We start from the raw sequence: 24,271 nt of genomic DNA on the forward strand, positions 1-24,271 counted from the left end.
CCTTCAAGTACTAATGAAGGTTGTCCTCTGATACTTATTTATTCGTTTTTCTTTAATTATTGTTTATTTTTTATGAATCATGTAGAATGGGCATTTCTATAGGCTTATTGGACAATTCAATTTAATGTATAAGGAATGTAAACTCTAAATATTATTATTCGTTTTTACATTTAAATTATAAATTCATTTTTTTTTAAGTTTTCAAGCCTTTACATTATAACTCTAGACATGTAGATGGTTAAGATTAATTTTTTTAAAAAATTTAATATTTTATGTTATATATGTTGGTATTATTAAAATTATTTCAGAGTTACAAAACTTCTTTTAAATCTACTGTTAACTCATCTCATCTTTTGAATCCGTCGATTTTATGTGTAATATGTAAATATATTCTATATATTATAATAAGATATTGAATATCAATATTTATATAACTATGTTTAATAGAATGTATATAGATTCTACTTTTAAATATTTATATAATTGGTAGATACATGGACTAAACAATTTGAATATATAAACATATAATGCATATCAATATTAATTTTGACCAAAGACAAATTAAGAAATAGAGAAATTGTTGATCATCTTAGAATTTCTAATTTTGATAAATAAGTAACTCGTGAACATGACAAAGAAGTAACTTGCTAACATGATAATGTCATACTTAGTAACTAGAAATTTTGGATTTAGTAGCAAATATAATAGATAAGGATATACCATATTGGTTGAGGACATTGAGTTTGGTAGCTAAAGGATATTAAGTATATGAGTAAATTATTTACATGAAAGAAACAAATTAGTATTCCGAAATTTGATTCCATAAGGTTATTCTAATACCCAAATTAATTAAATCAAGTAAAAAACAATAAGAACAATATAACAAATATAGTATTACTACACATTCATAAAAGTTCTTAGATACTTTTTTGTATTTCGTGTACCTATTTGAGGTCTTATTTATTGGTCTATCATGGTATTTATTTTGTTATAATTCTAAGATGACTTGGTAACACTAAATTGAATAGTAAATAATATTATAAAAATTTAACTTTACTATCTAAATAATTAATAAAGTGATGACTTGACTATTGATTATTTAGTAGTTCTTCTATCATTAGATATCAAGTATCCATATCTATATGAAAATGTGGATGTCATTTTTTACTAAATAATTATCATCTATAGTTAGTTGGAATTGACATGTCTTGGTTAGTTTAAAAGAATTGAGATTTAAAAATTTTATAATTTTTGCACGATAATTTAATGCTGTTAATATATTTGTCATGTATCATTAGACTTGACATGTAATATCAGTTTGATTTGATTTTTACAATATTTATTTATTTTCTTATTCTTTACATTTTCAAAAGCCATGTATATAAGTCACATGCCACTAGATTTAAACACGTAATATCATTTACTTGTATATTTTTCTACGTTAAAATATTGTCACGTGATATTTGATGTGTAAATAATAATTTTATTTTAGTATTTTTGATATAAGAAAAAAAATTAATTATACCACCTTGAATCAGGCAATAGTGATATGTTATATAGTTTTGAAGAAGAATGTCTGGCATGATTAAAGCCTAGATTGTAATTGGGGCTGAAGAGGAAGATGGACAAAGATTGAGCCATGGAAGGGAAGGAGATGAGGGTTAATGTCCAAGGATCAAAAAGGTAGTTAAGCCAACATTTACTTGTATGTGTGTGTGTGTGTGTGTGTACATATATATGTATGTATACATATACATATATGTATGCATGGGTAAAGAATCCTCCAATAGAGAATCTGTCCTCCCATAAAGTCCAGACAGTCATTCTACCAACAAAAAACTTAGGTTTATCCACCAATGGAGAGGGAAAAGCTCGCCTATCCTCCCTTAGTTTTTCGTATTTCCAAAAAACACGAAGAAATTATTTCTGAGAGTTGGAATTAGCTAAAAGTGTAAGTAGAGCTACAGAGATTTTGGTTCAAAATAGAGCTGTTGTTAAGAAGCTGAAAGCTGGATCAAACTAGACTGGATCACTCCGTACCCAGACTAAAGCTAAAGTTGAGAAAATATTTCGAGATTGAGATGAACATTCTAATTGCTATTAAGCCTTATTTATTTTGATTAAAATATACTTTTTGGTTTATTATATCTAAAAGATTCACGCGACTAGATCGACTAGGATCAGACAGGAATGAACCAGTATTTTTGGTTTTTAATTTTCTGGATCAAGAATCTGAATGCATGTGGACCGATCCAGTCTCATTTTTTTGGTCCAGACTAAATTTTGCTGGCTGCTAGTTGAAAATGGAATTATCAAGGATAGACCAAAGAATCAAGAATGGTGATTAGCGATGCCACTGTGAAGCAGCATGTGAAATTAGCTGAAAGAAGACAGAGATTGTACACTGACTGAGAGTAGGCTGTGGGGGACGACATGAACAAGCTGCATTAGTCGGGACGTTTAAGCTTTTCAAAAGTTTAGAAAATATTTTATTATTATTGTATATAAGTGACTCAGGTGGAACAAATTTTTATGATCATAAACTCAAAAATTAACTCAACCCGTCAGGTGTACCAATTACACACCTGAATCCAAATTTTTCTGAAGAACAAGAACATGATAGAGCAAGTGAATTTGAATCTGACGGTTTATGGATTTATTCCTATGCATTATCCATAACTAAGCAGAACCTAACCTGAAAACCAAAGAACCTAAGACACGAAGGGTTCTAAATTGGAGGATGATCCCATAGGAAACATAGGCGAGCATGAGCATTCTATTTCTTTTTCTTCTTTCCTTCCCTGAACCCAAACAATCCAAACATGGTATTAATCACGAAATAGGTAAGAAACCTGGGTATATCCATAAAAATCTTGTCTGTCTCATTTATGAAATGGCTAATGAAATAAGAGTGTGATGGGAAGCATTTTAGGGAATTAGTAAATATCCTGAATAGAACTAATCCTTTATGAACAATTACAGGCTTGCTAAATTACAACTACATAATCGTTCAGAATGAAAAATTTAATCAAACGAATCAAGAAGTGATCTACAAAGAACTGATGTTCCCCTAATGCCAATTCCGATTAGGTGCTTCAGAATCCTCTCACTGTACTTTGCCAAACCTCTACACACTGCTCATCTTTCCTTGTCACAAACATTTTGTTCCCACCAAAAGCCAAGTTAGTGATCCTGTTTCCTCCCAAGTCCTTGCCTCTCCCCATCAAATTCTTTCTAAAAACCCTTCCTTCCAATCCATCTTCTCTACTACTTGATGAACCCATCAATATCTCAGACCACACTTCTATTTCCCCCCCCTTACTGCAAAACACTTGATTTCCCTGCTTCTCAATCTTGCACTTGTATCCTTCCTTCTTCCCATTCATCATCTTCCTCCTATCACCAAGGCAAACCCATGGATTCTCAGCTCCTAACTTCCTTAGATCGGCATACCAAACTTCTCCTGAATTAACACCAACCTTAAAAACTCCTGACAAGTTATCAGACACAGTAACATCTGAAAAGCAATCCACCTTCTCCTTTATCTCCCAGACTACATTCCCACTCCTTATATCCCAAAACTTTATGTTACCCGTCACACCTGATGGGCCGCTGTGAGACCCTGATGCCATAAGCAAACTATTACTAGGAACCCAGCTCAATTTGGTGGCTGGTATAGCTGAGTCAATATCAGCACCATATATCTCACAGTGACCAATCTCAATGACAGGGCTTAAGGTATGCAGATCATATACCATTATCGTATTCGAGTTTCTTCGACCCGATTCAAAACTAGTAAAGAGAAATTCAGGTGAAGAACCAATTGCTTGAACAGTAGAACCAGACTTGGTAACATTTTCCCAACTCAAAGTTTTTTTAACGAAGCCGCTGTCAAGATCGAGTATTTGCAGACCAGAAAAATCTGTGGCCCCGGCAGCTGCAATCTGCGGAGAGAGAGCTAAAAGAGAATCGACAGCAGAGAAGTGGGTCAAGATGGTGGATTTACGTCTCAAAGACCAATCAAATGAGGTGATCTTGCAACCGTGGGCGACGTGGAGGGTCCCATGGGGCGTCGTGGCGATCGTGGAAGGCGAATCCCTGCCGTTCAACAGCAAAAGCTGGGATTTTTCGAGATTGAAGGCATCAAATTGACAAGGGTTGGACAAAGAATTAAGCAACAGCAAATATACGCCGTAGAATTTGGATTCTTCGATGAGGTCTTGAAGATCAAGAGCTCTGGCCTTGGATGGAAGATTGCCCGTGCGGAGAAGAGAGAGAAGGACGGAGAACAAATCGGGGTCTCGGTCGACGAACCTGGGGCCAAGCTGAGTTGGGTCAGCGAGGCGGGAGAAGAGGGAACTGGGACCAGCTAGGGCAAGGGTGTGTTTTGTAGTCTGGAAGATTTGGCCACCGACATTAATGGTGAGTATGTTGGATTCTGGTTTCCCGTCTGAAGAATTCATAGCCGTAACAAATGGGGGCATAACTTAATTCCCAGATGTTCCACTGAAACACCTGTGATGCGAGAAACCCTCGGAATTTCCAAGCACACGAAGAAACCCTAAATTTGTAAGTAATGAAAGGTTATGAGTGTTGTGGAGTCGGAGACGAGACGAGGGCACATAAGAAGAAGCTGGGTTTGATTCTAGTTGTCGTTTCTGGAAGGTCAAAAACTCCCAAGTAATGTAATTATAGTTTTGGTTTAGGGGTTAATTAACAAAAAATTTGTTAATTATGTTAGTAATCAGAGCTACCATTGGCTGTAATTTTTGTTAATAAATTACCAATTAGAGCTATCGTTTGCTGCGGATTTTCTTTCTTTTTTTTTCTCTAAGTCAACTAGAAATTAAACTTAAATTCGAATAGATTTCTCACCTGAAAATATACTTTTGGTTATCATAGTAGTCAAGTTTGGACTATCATGTGCTTACCCTCACTCAACAAATTTCAATGCCTTACTTGTTGAAGGAAATTGGAATTGCCTTTGCCTGCTTGCTTCCGCTAAAACTGGGATTTTCTACGTTTCTGATTTTACCTATCAAGCAAATAATTTACAAAATAAAAAATAAATAAAGAAATAAGGCAAGTAGTAGTTCCAGCAATAGGAAGTCATTGGACTAAAAGTTTTACAAACTGGATATCTGCTTAGTATAACAATGTTGATAACACTACAAAAATCAGAGACAGCCTTTCTTCTGGGTTTGTACATTTGATGGACACAAACCTCGTTGGGAAATTGCTAAACAAACATAACAGTTTTAACTAGGCACTCCAATTTCAAAGCTGTAGCTGCATTTGGGCGTTGAGAGAAGAGAAATCCCATGAATCAGTTAGCAAAAAGAGCATCCAGGTACCAGAATGTTTAATCTTTCATCTTCCTCCTTCAAATTATTGTTGATCACTGTCATTAGTTAGATTAGGGAAAGACGAAGATTCATAACTAAGAAACTGCTGTTAATCTGTATTCCTTCTCTAAATGCAGTAATTACATTCGGACGAGTGAAGGTGCATGCCTAAGAACTGCTATCAATCTGAGACCCTGCCTCCACCAGAGAGGACTACATGTAGCCCGTTATCCAAATTAGATTAGCAAAGGATTCTTCTGTGCTCTTGTTTTATTCTAGTTGAAGGACTACAAAACAGCCTTCATGAATAGGTAAGCCCTATAATCTCTAATAAAAGCCCAAGTTTGCCTATCCTTTGAATTAGGACTGTCAATGTTTTCTGTTCCATTCTTCCTGGAACAAAGAGGGCACTAAGTGAAACCCTTACCGTTACCTCAACTAACACCTGGCTGCATAACAGGGAAGAATGACCAGTTCCTAGTGGGCCCACTCTCTTTTCCGACAACCTTCTCATTAGCCCACCAGTCAGAACCTGCAATCGACTTGTGGGAATCTCTTCCATCTATATTGTCAAAATTGAATTCCTTAATAGTACTGAGTGTCATTGACCCATGCTTTTGCTGCTGTGCTGTATCTTCCCCGTTTTCTGGCGCCTCTACTGGTGTTCCATTTGATGTTTCACCTAGAGAATGCTCACTATTGTCTATCACTTCACTTGATTTTTCTTGTCTTTTTACTGCTGCTTCATTATGTAGAGATTTTGGTACATCTCCAGACAAGGTTCTAGGATTCTTCTCCACACATCTTACAACATTCTCAGAAGTTAACTCAAATGAAACTCTATGATCAACCACAATTTGGTTGTTACAACATCCACTGCCTGGGGGTGGATTTGATGGAACCATTGAAATCTGAGGATTCAGCAGAAAACCATTGCAAGGTGTTAACTTGACAGCATCTGATGCCAAAGTTCCAGAACCTTGCACCGGTCCCCATTCACATCTAGAAAACTTATCAAGCTTTAAGAGCTTAGGAGGATCACCCATGCGGAACTCAGGAAACAGGAGGGTGCCAGCAGAAAACTCACCATCAGGGAAAGGTGAGGAAGTGCCTGAACCAGATATCCCTGAGTTAGGTGAGATCAATTGGCCAACTGGGCTACCAGGATGAAGTTGGTACGAGTTAAATTCATAATGGGATAATGGGAATCTCAAACCAGACCCACCATTCTGGAGATTTGGGTCAAGTAGCTGAGCAAATGGCACCTCAGGTGAGGATGGTGTAGTCAAGTGGACAGATTCAGGGGGAGGAGTAAAAGGAGCAGTTGAAGGTTCGGTGGTGAAGGTTGAGAAAACAGGTGGTGAAACCAATTGGGTTTCATGAGCATAAGGGCCAATTGCAAAAATAGAAGCAGGCCCACCTGGTGAATACATATTTGCAGACACAGAGAGGGACAAGCCAGCTGGAGACTGGGTAACAGAGGGAGGTTCTGATTGCAGGAAAGATGCAGGAGAGGAGGGAGGTGCAACAAAAGGAAGTGTTATAGCAGGTGCTTGGATCGGATTTCCAGCTTCAGGAACATCAGACCTGACGGCTGTTGTTTCAGGAACAAGGACAGCATGACCAATTCGTTTTCTGTGTTTGTGAGATCCAAAACACCAGTACAAATGCCAGCAGCTAAGCCATCTTCTCCTCTGCACAGATAAAAGAATTAATGGAAATTAGTCAATACATAACGCTAAAGTAACTTCCTTCTAATTAGGAATCAAGTAGCTGATATCTACTAAAATTGAGGACGGAAAGAAGAAAAAAAACCTTACAGATAACAGAAGCTCTGTAAATCTTTTACCAATTAAAACAATATATGATCAACACAATAATTGCAAAAAAAAAGTTAAAAGGAAAAATTTATGATTTGTGATATGGCAATCTTGGAAGTTTGCAGTTCACTAATGTCTCTGTACTCGAAGTCATGGAGAGCCGAACTATAAACAGGGAAACTCCTTGGCATCAGACGTGGAAGGTACCAAATTTAACTCCATGAAGAGGTAAATTGTTCTCTGGTTTGAGAATGATTTATTGAATGAGCAGCAAAAGCACTTCAGATCACTTTGCTAAATCAATATACTGAGAGTAATCACTTCAGTAATTCCTCTTAGACTCTTGCTCTGCTGATTTGCCACGTCATGCCACTTATAGCAAAACAGCAAAAATAGTTCCAATTATTGCGTGCACAAAGAATACACTAACAGATAAAACTAAGTATCCTCTTTAGCCTTTACTCTATTTTTCACACTACTTTAGGATAATACACTCACCTATCTCACCCCCTTTTTTATGCAATAATGTTTTTCAATGCTCAATAGCTTTTTCTGTTCCTGAAGTTGCCAGAATGACTCTTAACCCATCAGTGTCTACATTAATCAAGAACAATTTCAGGATATTTTTTATGTTTACTACAAATCCAAGTTCATCTTCTTGGTCATTATGCGTCCCAAAGGTCAATCCATTTCTCCAAGAAGCCAAGAAGAAGAGAATAAAATATAGTGCCAAAAAAAAGGTTTTCTTCTTTGGAAAACTATGACGTTCATTGATTAGTGTTTCTGTCCAAAAGCTCTAGGAAACAAGGATTAATTAACGACACCTCTGAATCCCATACAAAAATAAAAGGAAAATGACTCCAAACAGTCCCCTGCTAAGCATAAAGAGGAGTGAGCAATATGAAGATATATCCCCTTTCCAACACACATACACTTGAGTGACACGACCTAGAGAAAACATAATTAATTTCAACAAATTTTTAGACAGTAAATATAAAGATTATACATCTAGTTGAAAGACAAAGTTGAAGACAGTAGCAAACAGTCTGTAGTAAAGAAGAAAAGACCTTAATAAGAAGGTGAGAACTAAAATGACAAACCGAGCAGAGATGAGGGAGGAAGAGTGAAAGAGAGAAGAAAAAACTGGCAAAATTAGAAAAGACTGAACATTTTGGATCAAACATGTGTTATACAGCCCACTTTCTTCCATTCTGTCTTCCCTGAAAACTTTAATCCCCATGCTTCCAGTTTCATATGTCAAAGCATAACATAACAATCAATAACAGCAACTGATAAAAGGCAATTCAGTTATGGCTTTTCTAATTACAGTTTGGCCTTATTCCAGGACTTCGGATCATTTCATGGAAAAGAAAATTGCAGATAATACTTGATAGCCAATCCATATTCCTACATGATATGATCAAAGAAGTCTATCAGAAAGGAGGTTTATATATCTTCCTAACTGAGATGAACTGGCCTTCCACATTTTCATGAACTAAAAAAAAGAAATAAACAAGCCAACAAAAGGAATTGTATGATCCCGTTTTTAATTCAACCTTCTATACTTGGCTATAATTTACAAAATGAAAGAGATATGACCGCAAGAGAATCTAACTGACTGAAGCTAGAGAGAATCTAGTGCACCAGAACATGATTTTCACCAGTTGGACACTCAGGACTGCAGCAGATCTGTGTACTCATATTAAAATACAAACAGTTGGCGTACTTGTCGAATTGTATGGATGTTTTCCTATTTTTATTCTATGTCCATGATACAGAAGGAACCCAAATAGCAAAGAAGATGATGACAAATATCTAAAATTTAGCGCCAGCTGCAAAAGTTCATGCACTTGTGGTTGTGAAGGAAACATAAATTTGCAGATATCTAAGCGGCATTGAATTATGGCTTGTCATTTGCTGTCACTCCATTAGTATTACCTAACTAATCCACACAAAGATCATCAGAAAATATAGGTCCCTTATATTAGCTCTGCTAACTCTTTCGTTCAGAAGACAAAGCAGTTTTCTACTATAACCCTTTATTGCTAAACTCCAAATCTAGAATCCAACTCTACTCCAACACCGATTCATCATCTCAGAAATAACCAGAGGAAAAAGCATTTTCCAATTGCTGACAGATTATCCCTAGAGTTATGTTGAAAGAAAAACTGTTGGCGAAATGGGTGTACACAGTATTTATAGTAAACAAGAAAAAAACAAAGAAAAACACCAATATTCTGTTTTAAACTTATGGTATTCCCTTTATTAGAAATTAGTCATAATTTATATGTCTGATGCATAACTAAATCAAGTGTAATTATAACTAATTCACAACTACGTATTTATAATTTTAATTGTCATGGAAGCAATTGCAAGAGTACCTAATATTGAATTAGACATTAAATTATCTACTTTCATTTAAATTTTTATTATGTTTTGTATTAAATTTTCATTTCTGTTCCGTAGAGTTGGAATTTGTATTAAACTCATTGTAAGAGGACAATTTTTTTTGAACAACTGTTTTATTGTATAACGGAGCTGAATGGAACAGACCACAGGAAATTAGAACTGATTCACTTCAGCATAAATTTCTTCTTCATTCTGCTTTAGTGGAGCCAGGGACTGAAATTTTGTGCTTTTGAAGATCTTACAAGATTAAGGTGATTATAAAACCAAAGAAGAAATGACATTTATTGCAACAGTATGACAAGAAATAAATTTACGCTATTCACAACATTTGAGACAAAACCAGAAGTTCAAATCAACAAATAGGTTAAACCCTGTGTGTACCCATGTCATAAAAATACATGTAAAAGGTGATCAAACTCTTGAGCCGAAACCACACGCTCTGTTCCTAAACAGGTCAGCCCCTCATGAAAAATCAGCAACAACAATAGGTGATAACATTCAAGTGTCTCAAAAATTTTAGTTCTGGAAACAGTGACAATCTCTTCCGGAAGGAAAAAAGAGAAAACTTCAGAAAATAGCATGGTTAACAATTGTGCAATGATTAAACAAAACAATCAATCAACATCAGGCCATGCTACAGTCAACAATGATCAACACAACTCCGGGCAGCGAAAATCCAATACAGATAGACAATAAGAAAATATCAAACTAGGAAATAAAATCAACAGATCTCAAAGCTTATAATTTAATCTAAAAAGAAACAACACTTAAAAATACTCAAATTCAGTAAAAGAAAAAACAACTAAGACGACGAAATAAAAAAGAGAATAAGAAAAGGAAAAAATAAGAAATAAAGTTGGAAAATTATGTGACCTGAACCGTAGCTTGAGGAACACGATTCTGAGCTGAAGCGATCGCAGTAGCAGCAGCGTTTATAGTTTCCAAAGCGGTCGGGGTTACAGCTCTGGAGTCTCCATTGGCACTTCTCATCTCTGCTTTCTTTCAGCTCTTTTCCTGCTCAAGGAGGACGCAATTTTCCCGAGAAACAATCGAATCTTTCCGGTTATACCTTTCAAAAATCCCGGGAAAGGAATGAGGAAATTTGACGAGACAAAGAAAAGATCATGATCAAGCCATGGAAGAAGAAAGGTGGTGAGTATGATTTGTAGAAGTAGCCAACCTAAATTAGAAAAGAAAATTTATCAGTCCATAAATGATAATCTCTTTTCTCGCTTTCTCGCTTTTAAATCTTGTTCTGCAAATTTCTCTCCCCTCTTATGTATACATATATGTTGTGTGTAAGTAACGGTTTAGAGGTCAAACACGGCAATGACTTGATTATCCAAGATCCACCCGGATTTATGTTAAGGTTTAATTTTCGTTAATCGAATACTAATCTTACTTTTACTAATATACCCTTGTATTTTGCTCGTATTTACTCACATGCCCCCTTTTTCTAATTTTGCACGTGAGATTTTAATTTTTTTTCTTTTTTTTTTTTAAAGAATAATAAATTATTTAATTGACCGGATCAAAATACTCTTTGCAACAACATGCGTGGTGGTGGGGCTTCACCCAACCCACGAAATGCCAATATAATTAAATAAGAATTTTTTATTTTATTTATTAAAAATTATTAATTCTCAATTATTATCATCATAATTATTACTATTATTATTATATTACATAATACAGTGTTTGTTTTTTATAAAAAAAAAAAAAAAGTTATGCAAATTAATATAAAAAACGTGCATTTTTTTTTTATTGCTTGTAACTTAACCTACTCCAAAATATTAATTAAATAATAATTAAAGATTTTTTTATATGATTGTACATATTTATATTAAAAATTAAAAAGAATCATTTTTCATGACCAAAAAATAAAAATAAAGATATGAAACAATTAATTTTGAAATTTACAAATATGAGATTGGTTGTTGATTTAGGAAGGGAGTGGGTTTGTAATTTGTGGAGGGTTGGAGGGCATTTTGGTAAATGAAATGGAGAAAGCGTTAGTTTTGTTGGTTGAATAAATAATAAATAAATTTTATTGTAATTGTCAAAAGGGACACACGTGTGGACGTACACTTGTCCATGGCTGTGATGATGAAAAGTGGGGCCCGGTCCAATCCCTTAAAATTCGTCGATTGGCCCCACCCACCTTTACAAAATTATTTTCATTAATTTAGAATTCCAGGATTACTCTGAAGTTAATGGGGCAAAGGAGAAATTGAGATTGCAAACCTCATCATATTATTAATTCAAAAAATTAATCTACAACTTAATATTTTTTGTCTAAATCAAACGTGCCTAAATTTATGGAAACTTTCACAAAAGACAATAATAATAATAATAAGTGCTTATTACATGAGAATATACTACCCAATTGGTGTTCAAAATTACCACTCTGCTTCATTTCCAAACATGTCAAAAAGGTTATTACCTTCGTGTGATTCTTTTAAACAACAAAAGTTAATTACTTAATATGTGAAATTCATGCATTAAAAAAGTTGCTTGCACCAAAAAAAAAAAAAAAAAAAAACCCACGTGGCCAAGAAAATTTGTAAAAAGAAATTAGAAAGGTATGGAGAAACCAAAAGAGACTTTTTGGGTTGTAGCCTAGCTTTGACACTTTGAGAAATCATTGTTTACGGAGGAGAGTACTAAGAGATTCAGATTACCAATTGGGTCCACACACAGTGAAGTCATGCTTGCTTTTCCTACCTCTTACCTAGCCCATACATACACATCGCCCGTGATATAAAAAAAACGCTGTCGTTTATGACCCTTAAAACTTTCTTTTATAATTGTCTCAGGTCTTCCTTCTTTTCAAGCTTGGACTTTCTCTCTCAACAACCAAACAGCACTTAAAACCGGACCTTTCACTGAACCTTTCATGCCAATAAGATAAGCCAGAACAAACTTCTCTCTTCATGACAAAATGCTCGTAGCTTATTTTCAAAGGAAATATAATTTCTAATAAAAAAAAAAAATTATTATATTTAGCTGATTTATTCTTCAATTTTTATCCCATCACATGATGTTTATATATAGAAAGTAATTATATAATTATAATACCATCTACAATTGAAATTAAAAGTTTTGAACTTAAATTTTTTTATTAGTTAAGTCCCATTCTATTTCATAGAATATGTAACGCTCACAATTTTATATTCATACAAATATATAAAATTTACTAATCATATAAGTTGTGACAATTTTATTCTAAAATTCTCACAATATAAGTCTCATATTTAAAATTTAAAAAGAAAAAAATAATAATTTATAAGCTTGTCAATTTATAAATAATTAATACTTCATAGTTAGTTGTTGTCGTGTAAAAAAAAAAATGATATATCTACTTTTATAAATACATATACTCAAAATAAATTTTTTGAACTCTTAATTTGTATTTTTTTTATATATATAAAATCTCGTTAAAGATATGCTTGAAAATATATATATTTTCATATCTTGAATTTAAATATACATGTTTATATAAATAAAAAATAAAAAAAAATTATCTCTGATGTAAACTAATGATACGAATCCGATAATTACAAATAGCACGTTAATTTATTACCGACAGCAGGAGATCAAAATTAGTTCATATCACATTTATATATTAATATGGTTAATATTTTAACTCCCGTTTGCATGATCACGATATTAAATATTTAACTCTTTATTACCATGATTACGAATTATCAATCAATATTTAACTTCATTGTTAAAATCACAACTCATATTGACAAATTTCACTTAGTAACATGGAAAGATTAAAATTTGTCATTATTTATATATTAAATATTTGTCGCTAATTCAAAATTATTTGAAATCTTAATAATTAATTCTCTCATTACGTAAAAATAAATAAATACTATTTACGTAATAATAATATTCTCATTGTATAATTTATGAATTAATAGAAATATAATCATTTATAAAATTATACTATGCCCAAATTTCAAAATAATATTGAACTTTTAGGAAGTAGATAAAACAATTTGAGAAGACCAAATAAATGATTTTGGTAACTTTTTGTACCGCATTATTTTTAGTGTGTGACAAAAAGTGAGTCAATGATCCACTATGGCTTGTAAAAAGCTTACCCATTTTTGTTGATTTCTTTGGGTTCTTTTCACACTGATTATCATTTTTAAATAAACAAATTTCTTGTTTAGAATATTTTAACATGATTTTTTTTTTTTTTTGGTTTTTGTGTGTTTATGATGCATCGAATATTTCCATATACTCTTGATTCCAACTTATCACTTGGCATGGTAGAAATTAATGGTTGGGATTAGAAGTTCAATTTTGCATCAAAGGGATTTCTATTTGATGCTGTTTAGATAATTTTAGTTTCAAGAAACAAATTTGTAAAATTGAACTCCCTCTTTCTTTTCTTCGTTGTAGCTACTTGGACTTGCTTTAGCTTCCATTTCAATCTGCATACTGGCTTCATTTCAACAAGTCTCCCTTCAAAACCTGGTTTACCAGTACTCCTCGACTGTGCTTAGTACCATCGGTATTATTTTTTAGGAATGAAGTAAATTTTTTCCCAGTCATGATAAAAATCTACCCAGATAAATAAGTTGCTTATATCTTCCCACTTCGGCTATAACTTTTGAAACCCAGTTTCTAATTCTACTTTGAACAAAGGCATATTTCTTATTACTAACCCGTCTCAAATAAAACTATAGTAACAACTCTGTTAGAATCTTAAATTTTTACTTTTTTTGGAGCCTTGCTGATGCCTGTTGCAATAAAAACCCACCTCTGATATAATTTAATATGTATAATTAAAGGGCTTATATATCCAAAGCATAGCCATAATCTACCAAGTTCCGGAACCAACAGCAGCAGCAGTGATTTATTATCATTACATGCTCATGGAGATAAAGAGCAGAACATGCATTTTTGCGATAGGCAATGATGTTGTGATCCTGCAAGTTGTGCCACCAAACAAAACCGAGTGACAGGCGAGCAAGGATGTTATTTAAGCAGCCAAGCTTTTCGAAGCAATCTCAAACACATTCTCTGACAGTCCATTGCTAGACATTATCATTTCCAGCTGTGCCTGCATCCACCATTTATAATTTCATCCGTAAGTCGTACTATCACTTACAAGTATGCGCTAAAAAGCCACAGGCATTAAAAACCAGTACAGTTGGCAGATTAAGGAAAACCGATAATCTCATTGGGGATACATGGTAATCACATGGCAAAGTGTATTATAAACAATAGCACCAGCTCTTTACCTTTGCAAGCGTTTGACGGGTTTTATCATAGCGTTTCCATCTGGAGAAGGCTGACACCATGCGCGACGCCACCTGCAGTTGGTGAAACATCAAATTAAGTCAAGAGAAAAAAGGAAATGTTTCAGAAGTAGAGACAAAGAGACAACAATAACCACTAATATGCAATGGGCAGTGGGTTTTAAGAAGAACCTGAGGATTTAGTTTGTCTAGTTGCACAACCAATTCTCCCAAGAACTTGTAGCCTGATCCATCCTTGGCATGGAAATTCACAGGAGAACCACAAAATCCTCCAATCAGCGAGTACACCTGTTTTGCCAACAGGAATGACATTGGAAAAGACATGATTAGAACCACCAAGCATATTGGCACTAAACATCCATATAACGCCGATAAGAGTTCTTTTGCTCACCTTGTTTGGATTACGCAGGTCAAATGCTGGATGCTTTAAGAGGTTTCTGACATTCTCAACATTGCCAGGGATGTTGGACATGGCTTGAAGGGAAAACCATTTATTGACAACCTGATAAAGCACAAAAAAAGGACAAGTGAACGCTGAAAGTATTCAACAGGAATACGAGTATGGAGGTTTTCCTGTAGATATTAACCTTTCACCACTGTGAATATAAGTTATAAACGTTTTAAACCTAAACCAGAGTGTGAACAAGAAAAGAAATAATCATTTTGGAATAAGAAAGAAGTTCTAAAGTCATCTAGGTTGATTGGCAATGACTAAAACCTGATGTAATGGCATCTATATTGTTAAAGAAAAAAAATTGGTCTACAGCAGCAGATATTGGGTCAAGACTCCTAAGGATGAAAGTGCAAACACAAAAAAGTGTAAACAAACCCCAAAAGAAAAAATGAATCTCTGGAATTAAGGAGCTATAATTGGAGATTTACCAAGAAGTCATGCTGCCACTTGCTATAGAAGTCAGCTAGAACATCATCACGAGTTTTACCGGGATTCTGGGCAATGGCTGCCAAAGCTGCAAATTGCTCCGTCATATTTGTAGCAGTCCTGTACTCGTGCAAAGCAAGCTCAGTACATTCTGGATCTCCGAGTGACACGAGATACGCTTAAGATAAACGAAAGACAGTCAACAAACTGCAGTTTCATCAGAATAATTCTAAAAACACAAAATTTTATGCAAAACAAACCAAGAGCGATATTCTTTAGAGCACGCCTTGCCATATTAGGGTGGTTAAATACATAGTCTTCTGTGCTCCTATTGTTTACAACCTGTAGAGACCAAATAGTATATTCATTCAGAGGTAAATCAGAAGGAATTAAATCATTTCAATGAAATTCCACAGAAAATGGCATACTGTTGTTAGAAGGTCTGCTTTCATCTCAGAGGCAAGCTGCTTTCTAATAAAAGTGCGAACAGCATGGACAGCATCAGGATCAGCAACTTCCATCATGTCCATTATCTCTCCTTCACCAGGCGGTGTAATTGCTTTTGCAATGAATTCCTGTATAAAAAGATGTGATTTAAGATGACTTGCATTGATCTTCCGTGCTCCCCAAAAATAGAGAAACAAAAAGAAAAAATATGGAAATAGAAGGAAAAAGATCTTAGGTTTTTCTCCCAGAGAAACTTCTAGAAATACCTTATCCAAACTTGAATCACAGAGTATGCTTCTGAGACCTTGCACAAACTTCGGATTCAGAACCAATGGTTTACCTTGCTGGAAATCAGCCACTAAGCTGAGCATCAACTTCCTTGCCAGGACCTGTCCCGCCTCCCAACTGAAACATTAACATCAATATTACACAGTGAACAACTCCCAAAAATAGCTTAATTAATTTATGAAAGAAGACTTAAGTTTAAGAAGTACAAACCGGTTGAACTCATCTGAATCATGAGCCAGGAGGAAAAACAGATCATTATCTGACAAATCAGTTTCAAGGCGAATAGGAGCACTATAACCCCGCAGGATGGATGGAACAGGTCTCTCAACAACATCTGAGAATACAAATTCTTCTTCTTTCTGTCAAGCACCAGTACAAATTTTAAGGAATGTAAGCAAGCAATGTCAATCATGATAGACACAGAAATGTCGTGAAAATGCCAGCTTCTTGCCACCTGGCATGGACTTGATCATGACATTAACTTAGAAATATGTTCCAAGCGCAATGTTCTCCACTGACCTTGGTGACTCGTAGTACTGTACTGTAGACTGGCTGATTGTTGTTAGCAACAGACTGTAGTTTACCAGCGTGATATACAGAGGAAAGAGGCATTTCCTTGCCATTTGAGTCCAGCAGACCAACCGCTACAGGAATGAACATGGGTTCTTTAACTGGTTGTCCAGGAGTAGGCGGTACATTTTGACTGCAAATGAAACCATAAAAGCACAAGGTTAGCATTTGGATGTAATATCAAGAGCAAGGATCAGGACCCTAGCAACAAAATAATAGATCTTTACCTGAACCTCAAAGAGAATGTATGAGCTTCGGCATCATAGGATGAGGTTACTTTCAGAGAAGGAGTCCCAGCTTGTGAGTACCTGATAAATTTCACATATTCTACAGGGTAAATATCAATTAGAAACTCCAGTGACAAGATAGCAATTCCTACCATAGCAAGAAATTGGCAAAATCTGCATCATTTGCATCTCGCATAGCAGCAAAAAAATCTTCACAAGTTACAGCTTGTCCATCATGCCTCTTAAAATAGAGATCCATGCCCTGAAGCATTGAGAATTTTTAGCAAGTAAATGCTTGATGACGATCTTCTTTGAAGAAGAAAATGCATGATTCAAACACACTTAAATCTTACTTTTCGGAATCCTTGACTCCCCAATAGAGTTTTGTACATCCTGACAACTTCAGCTCCCTGAGAATTAAAAATTGATGCATTAATGATGTTTCCTCCACAGAAAAATGAAGCAAGAAATTGGAGGAAGGATAGTAATAAACAGGACAAACCTTCTCATAAACCTGATAGAAACGAAGGAAGGATACAAGAAATAATTAGTATGGTGACACAACAAAGCAAAGTCAATCATAGAAAGGAAAGAAAGGCAAATTTTCCAACCGTACCGTCACTGTAATTGGAATGTAGTGATTGCCCAATCAGAATCGTGCACAACATGATTGCCATAAAAGCCAAAACACCATAATTTCGAAAGCAAATGAAACCCTGATGTCACCAAAAGAAAGTGTGGTTTTGTAATTCTGACAAGTTTCAAAGAAAGAATAAAACTTGCCTGTGTAGAAGTTGTCCATCTGTTAACAGGAAAGAAAGAGACAAAGTGAACACAGCTTATAATGATATGAGAAAAGAAAAGTGTTAGTAGTAATCAAACAAGGTAAAAGTTTCTGACCTTGATGTAAGAATGTGGACGAACAGGATGAGCCATAGGACCCGCATCCTAGAAAGTTAAGAGCATATATAAGCTTTTTAAAAAAAAAAATTGAACTTTGAAAAACACCACAGTCCAATATACGTAACTCATAAAGTTGTTAATGGCTTAGAGCAGAAATAACAACTTGTAACCAATAAAGCAAGCTTAGAGAAATGACCAATGTAAAAGAAACAAACAAACAAAAAGAAAAAACCTGTGGAAACTGATAACTTCGAAGCTTTGAGACATCAGCAATCCGCTTTACAGTACGACTTCCCATATCAGACGAAAATTCCTACAGATTATAGATGCTTTCTCATATTTGTTATTCAAACGAAAAGGTTATAAATGAGGATACCCTGACCATTCATCAGATGAAAAAGAAAAGCGTAATACCTGATCACGGAAAACAGTGAGACCTTCTTTTAGGCTGAGCTGGAACCAATCACGGCATGTCACTCTGTGATTGTTTCAGCTAACAATTAGCTTTAAGCTTAAATAAAACAAAAACTTCTCCAGTAGAATGAGAATGACCATTTTGCATGTGAAGTTACAAAATACAATCATATAGCCAAATAAAAACGAAACCAAGAACACTTAACCATGTTAGACTAAGATGCTATACATCACGTATTATACACCAAGAAGCAGCAAGTGCAGGTTCCGATCACAGATATGGAAAAAAAACTAGCTATCCATTAGGTTATCAAATATAAAAGAACTTTGTCAGAATATAAGCTAACCTGTTTCCGGTCCAGTTGTGAAAATACTGCAAGATAGGCAAAAAGAAATTAAGTTACATATGGCTTGAGTAAATCCAAACTACAAGGAAAAAAACTTAAAACTCCAATAATTGATCTCACAGATAAACAAACCTCATGGCCAATAACTCCCAGAATTGCAGCATAATCCGCATCTGATGCAGTTTCTGGGGACGCCAAAACAAGCTTAGAATTGAAAATCTGTAGAAAAGCAGCCAATAGACAATTTTATGATGACAGCTTGATAAGAAGACTCAATATTGTTGATTGGACATGTCAAAGAAGCATACATTCAAACTTTTGTTCTCCATGGCTCCCCTGACAATCAACCAAGACAGAAACATCAATAGTCAAATCATAAAAAAGAAAAAAAAAAATTGTAACTAGGTTTAAAAAAGTGCATAACACGTATAGTACCATAACTTGATCTTATTCACAAGAGATATCAACTCACATGTTAAAATCGGGAACGGCAACTATATTGAAGAGATCCAGGTCATACTCAAGACCAAACACCTGTTTGTAGCAATATATAACAGTACTCACGACTTTAGAACCAATAAAACAAAATTTAAATAGAGACCGCAAGAAAAAAAAAAGTGAAAATTTAAACAAAATTTACATCTTCATCCCACTTCATGGCAGCCTTCAGCGAATACATGGCATGAGCCGTCTTGGGCAGATCTTGTGCTGGTGTCCAGATCCTAAGAGACACTTGCCTACCCGAACGGGTGACAAAAACATCATTTCTGCTTTCTAACCGTCCAGCAACCAAAGCAAACAAGTAGCAAGGTTTCTTGAAGGGGTCCTCCCACAAGGCATAATGCCTACCTCCCTGCGGCGAAACAAAAGATAGCAAGTAAGAATGATTTGTAACTCAACCTTTCCGACCTTCTCTCTTCCCCAAAAAAGGTTAAAATTTTTTATATTTGCTCCTGTACACTAAGTACAAATATCACCTCAAGATCTCCTTGTTCTATGAGATTTCCATTTGACAACAGTACTGGGTATAATGACTTATCAGCTTCAATGTGACATGTGTATTTTGCCATAATATCAGGGCGATCCTGTTTACAAATCAAACACAGAAAATTTGAACATAAGATTATATCTTCAAGCAAGGATCATAAATTCAATAAACTATTCAAGATCAACCTGATAAAACGTAATTTTGCGGAAACCTTCTGCTTCACATTGTGTGCAGAAATTCCCGGAGGATCTATAAAGCCCCTATAGCAAGAAAATAAAATTTAAAACAAGGTATGATAGCAGAAATAGGCATAATCAACTAGGAAAAAAGTAAAGAGGCAAGTAAGGAATTTTTCTTTTTTACCTCTAATGATGTGTTCTTCTGAGGGTATATCTCAGTAATAATTTCCAAGGCAAAAGTACCACTTGGTGGTGATGAGAGTGTCAAATGGCGCGAGTCTAATTGGTAATCTTCCTCCTAGAAGGAATAAAATATAGCAGACAAGTTACAGATGTGGCATATAAAACACCCATTCTCATCCTAGCATCACCTCTCACTCAAAAGAAAAAGAAGTAAAAAGAAATTCATGATTCTGAAAGCAGAGTGCAATGTATATCTAAGTTTTGTAGCTATTACGATAGCAAAGTGCAGCAGGAGTCACTGCTTTTTAACTAGTTATTTTGACAACTGACCTTCATAAACACAAGGTAAAATACACCAACATACCTTTAGTTCCTTCCCATCAACCTTGATAGATATTAGCTTCAGATCTTGCCCATCCAAAACCAGTGGTGAAGAAGAGCCTGATCCATGATAGAAGATTCATTAGAAATTAAATAAAGCAATAGAAAATATTTAAAAATCAGATTTGCATTTTGGGAAAAAAAAATCACTTGGTGGGGGGGGGGAGAAAGAGAGAGAGAGAGAGAGAGAGAGAAAAAAAAGATTATGATCTATGTAACTTATGACTCAGATATCCCCTACAAATTAAATATAAAAACATTTACCACAAACATTGTTGTTTACAACTAAAAGAAAAGAATAAGAATAACATTACCTTCATCACGGGGGAAGACAGATATTTTTGAACTAACAATTGTTTTCTCCTCACCTAGGGAAAATTTCAGATCCACCTGAATCACAACCCCATTAGTGCACATGATTCATGCAAAGGCCACAAGAAAAGTTTAAAAAGACCTAATATGTCCTAATTCAAGTAACTGATACCATACCGTATCAAAGTAGTAATCAGGCAACTTGTAATTCTTCAAAAAGATCTCTTTCCGTGCATCCATTTTGGATTCTTCGGTTTGTTTTATTAAAGTGCTTGTAGCAAGTGAACAAATAAGCTTCTGGCTTGTGTGCTTAGCCCTCTGAAACAAGGTTGAAGACACATAAGCAATAACTCAAAACTACATATCTCTTTCTGCTGTGAACATGAGATAACACATTGTAGTTTATGCATAGGATGTGAAAGCCAAAACTTCTGCCAATATATCATATACCAATGCAAAATGCAATGTAGTGTAAATAATTAAAATATTTATATAATTATTATTCTTTAATAGTTATAATTTCTTTCACTTATTTATTGTTTCAAAAAAAGTTCTTTCACTTATTAGGTAGATGATAATTTATAGGATGTAGAAGCTTTGGATTTCTTTTTTATCCTTGGAAAATCTTCCTTATTAGTCAAAAGTAGTGCCTATTTAAAGCCCATTAACTATCAAGATGATAAAATGATGAATTAACAATTCACTCCGTCATGGTTGTACCTCTTGTTATCATTCTCTGTGTTCTTTTTTAGTTATGTTCCTGTCTAACATATAACGTTCCTTGTATCTCTCCTTATATTTCTTCAACTTGATCCCTATTTCCTCTGGTCTACCTCTATTCTTCTGTTCTCTCACCTCTATCCCTCTAATAACTATTCCTGGACGTTCCAAGACTACTTGACCACTTATCAAGACAGAGATAAAAGGATACATAAAAACCTTACCGATATAGGGTGATATGGAAACTGGAAATCTCTTTGATAAGCAACCTGGATAAAACAATTGATGGTAAGAACATGGAAGAATCCTACCAAGAGTTTCATTAGAGTCCTACTAAGAATGTAGTTCTTGAAATGCAGTATAATGACACTTCAAATCAATAACAGATTCTACAACCCAGAGCATTAAAATAGAAATGAAGCCCATTATGTTATAGAGTCCAAGGCATATAAAGAACAAACCTTTACATGAAAACGCTTATATTGGAAGAGATTTCTTGATGAATTCCAAAAGGGACTAAAATGGCTTCTAGCTGGAAGCTGCAAATTTAATAGATAGAAAAAAATAAATAAATAACTTAGTGCACCAAATAAAAATAGGAATTTCATAATAACCAATCAAAGTATTAAATGCAAGAGTGTGTATGCACAGGTGTATGCATGCCTATCTAAATCTGCATATGCACTTGAGGAGGCAAAAGCAAATGGGGAATAAAGTATCCTGCAGAATAGTATGTAAAAAAAATTAAACAGCATAGCCATAGTGTAATTTGACAAGACAAAACAAACTCTACAACGGGTTACCAGCATGCTCAAGACAACCTTGGGGTGTTGCAACTTGTTTTAGTTCAATTTTCATATTATTGTAACCAATTCTATTAGTTTTCATATTATTCTTGACATAAAAAACTACAATGTGATTTTTATATTTCAGCTAGGATTTCAATTCTCATTTCTCCCTCAAAGAATTGAACGAGATAGAGGTAGCTCAAACTCAAAAAAACAATCATATTACAATGTTTCGTACTGAAATTAATATAAAAATCAGAGGAGTTAGTTAGCGATTGAATGGAATCATAACAAAACGGAACCCTGCACTCATACAAAGTCCTTTAAAACAAACTAAGAAACTGCTTAGCGGTCGAATGTATTATAAACATTACTAAAAAGGTAAAAGAGACGTTCCTTTTAGCCAGAAAAGATAAAGCATTTCTACAAGCGTATACAATAAAAAGGAGACATATAAATACATTGGTTTATGAAACTAAGAATTGACGTGGACGAGAAAATGAGAAATAGGTAATCACAGGAGCAGAGGAGATCAAACCCAAAAGACTGGTCCTAGCCAAACACGAACTTCTGCAAGGATGAATTAACCGAGCCATCCAACTGAAAATATATGTCCTAACTAAAATAAGCTATTATTTCTCTAATAATTTAATAATCCAAGGGGGTTAAATTTTAATAGAAATAAAGGATACCCAGGCGACCAAACCGATAAAAATAAACCCAAAAACCCTAACCCAGAGACTGGACACCCACAGAAAGAAAACAGAGGAAAACACAGTCCACTCCGGGTACTTATAGAGGATATATGGATAATCCAAAATTATGGACAAGAAAATTCAAAATAAAATATAGATATTGAAAGTCAATAATAAATAATAACAAAAGTTATTTGAACAATTTTGAATAAAAAATGGAAAATTGACAACTGAAATTGTTACCTCGAATGCAGAACCAGATGGAGAGAAAACAGAGATGAAACCTTCGATGAAGCGAAAGATACCTATGCCCTCAGTCCCCACATAAGGAAATTGAAAGGCAAGATATTTCCTTGAAGAATAAATTAATGGTGGATTTTTTGGATCAATGATAATCTACTTCTGCCCTTCAAAAAGATTATAATTGATATCTATCTCCTCCGAAAAACCCTCATCAATTAGCCGGCCCAAATTAAGTGTTGCAAAGAGCTGGTAAAACAGGCCCTCAAGTATTGAATTCTACTGATTTGAAATAGGCCTAATAAATTGTCTTCTACTGTTGTTGGCCCAAAGAATAATTTTAAAAAAGTTACCGTTGATCACTACCTAATTTCACATTAACTTGTAATGTACAAATCTAACTTTTATTGAAAGTTAATTCTCGTGTGGAGTCATAAAGAAACAAAAACCATTTTAGGTTTAAATTGATGAGGTATCGAGAGAGACCAAAACATGCATCGAGATCTATGAATTCTTTTCATTCGTGTAAAAAATAGATTATTCAACATTAGCATAATGAAACTTCTCTAAATTTAAAAACGTGTTGGATGTTCTAAAAAAAATTTTGGGAGCAGTGAGAAATACTATAGAAATTATGTTTCAATAACATATATTATGTAACGAGAAAACTAACAAAAAATAATGAGGATGATATGACTTTATACTATATTATAGAAAGAAAAGAAACTACATTAAAAGAATTATAATATATAAGGTGAGTGATAAATAAGGAGAAAGATATTAAAGAATTCTCTAGATAATCATAAACAACTCGATGAGATTTTTACGTTAGGGAACTTACTTCATTGCACATAAC

General features: G+C 34.4%; 3 protein-coding genes across 3 annotated transcripts; all 3 read right to left on the reverse strand.

Moving 5' to 3' along the window:
• Positions 1-2,859: 2,859 nt before the first annotated feature.
• Positions 2,860-4,798, reverse strand: LOC110806482 (BTB/POZ domain with WD40/YVTN repeat-like protein). The gene has a single exon (XM_022031362.2). It carries the CDS (start codon positions 4,482-4,484, stop codon positions 3,096-3,098), a length of 1,389 nt encoding a protein of 462 aa, XP_021887054.1. The 5' UTR covers positions 4,485-4,798; the 3' UTR covers positions 2,860-3,095.
• A 295-nt stretch (positions 4,799-5,093) lies between these two features.
• LOC110806489 (uncharacterized) lies at positions 5,094-10,884 on the reverse strand. The gene is made up of 2 exons (XM_022031375.2): positions 10,448-10,884; positions 5,094-7,039 (listed from the first exon to the last, which is right to left on the reverse strand). Exons 1-2 carry the CDS (start codon positions 10,562-10,564, stop codon positions 5,780-5,782), a joined length of 1,377 nt encoding a protein of 458 aa, XP_021887067.1. The 5' UTR covers positions 10,565-10,884; the 3' UTR covers positions 5,094-5,779.
• A 3,470-nt stretch (positions 10,885-14,354) lies between these two features.
• LOC110806495 (Peptidase M1 family protein) lies at positions 14,355-23,243 on the reverse strand. The gene is made up of 33 exons (XM_088217783.1): positions 22,999-23,243; positions 22,154-22,231; positions 21,917-21,961; positions 21,150-21,290; positions 20,975-21,050; positions 20,644-20,720; positions 20,281-20,394; positions 20,103-20,177; positions 19,907-20,014; positions 19,570-19,782; positions 19,402-19,463; positions 19,238-19,265; positions 19,062-19,148; positions 18,930-18,955; positions 18,583-18,646; positions 18,401-18,481; positions 18,166-18,213; positions 18,049-18,067; positions 17,882-17,886; positions 17,768-17,779; positions 17,619-17,675; positions 17,418-17,527; positions 17,266-17,346; positions 16,988-17,171; positions 16,679-16,827; positions 16,447-16,585; positions 16,162-16,308; positions 15,994-16,075; positions 15,736-15,911; positions 15,245-15,355; positions 15,025-15,141; positions 14,836-14,907; positions 14,355-14,654 (listed from the first exon to the last, which is right to left on the reverse strand). The coding sequence occupies exons 1-33, from the start codon at positions 23,074-23,076 to the stop codon at positions 14,574-14,576; spliced, it is 2,943 nt and encodes a 980-aa protein (XP_088073909.1). The 5' UTR covers positions 23,077-23,243; the 3' UTR covers positions 14,355-14,573.
• Positions 23,244-24,271: the final 1,028 nt, after the last annotated feature.

This window comes from Carica papaya, chromosome 4 (assembly GCF_054855325.1).
Source record: "Carica papaya isolate Zhongbai chromosome 4, ASM5485532v1, whole genome shotgun sequence".
NCBI classification, from domain to species: domain Eukaryota; kingdom Viridiplantae; phylum Streptophyta; class Magnoliopsida; order Brassicales; family Caricaceae; genus Carica; species Carica papaya.

Excerpts from the sequence above, each read along its gene's own strand:
- LOC110806482 (XM_022031362.2), bottom strand. The coding sequence starts at position 4,484 with ATGCCCCCATTTGTTACGGCTATGAATTCTTCAGACGGGAAACCAGAA.
- LOC110806489 (XM_022031375.2), bottom strand. The coding sequence starts at position 10,564 with ATGAGAAGTGCCAATGGAGACTCCAGAGCTGTAACCCCGACCGCTTTG. Across the intron at positions 7,040-10,447 it reads TTCCTCAAGCTACGGTTCAG|AGGAGAAGATGGCTTAGCTG; the intron begins GTCACATAATTT and ends TTATCTGTGCAG.
- LOC110806495 (XM_088217783.1), bottom strand. The coding sequence starts at position 23,076 with ATGGCTCGGTTAATTCATCCTTGCAGAAGTTCGTGTTTGGCTAGGACC. Across the intron at positions 21,962-22,153 it reads ATAAGCGTTTTCATGTAAAG|GTTGCTTATCAAAGAGATTT; the intron begins GTTTGTTCTTTA and ends TGTTTTATCCAG. Across the intron at positions 15,142-15,244 it reads ACCTGCGTAATCCAAACAAG|GTGTACTCGCTGATTGGAGG; the intron begins GTGAGCAAAAGA and ends TTGGCAAAACAG.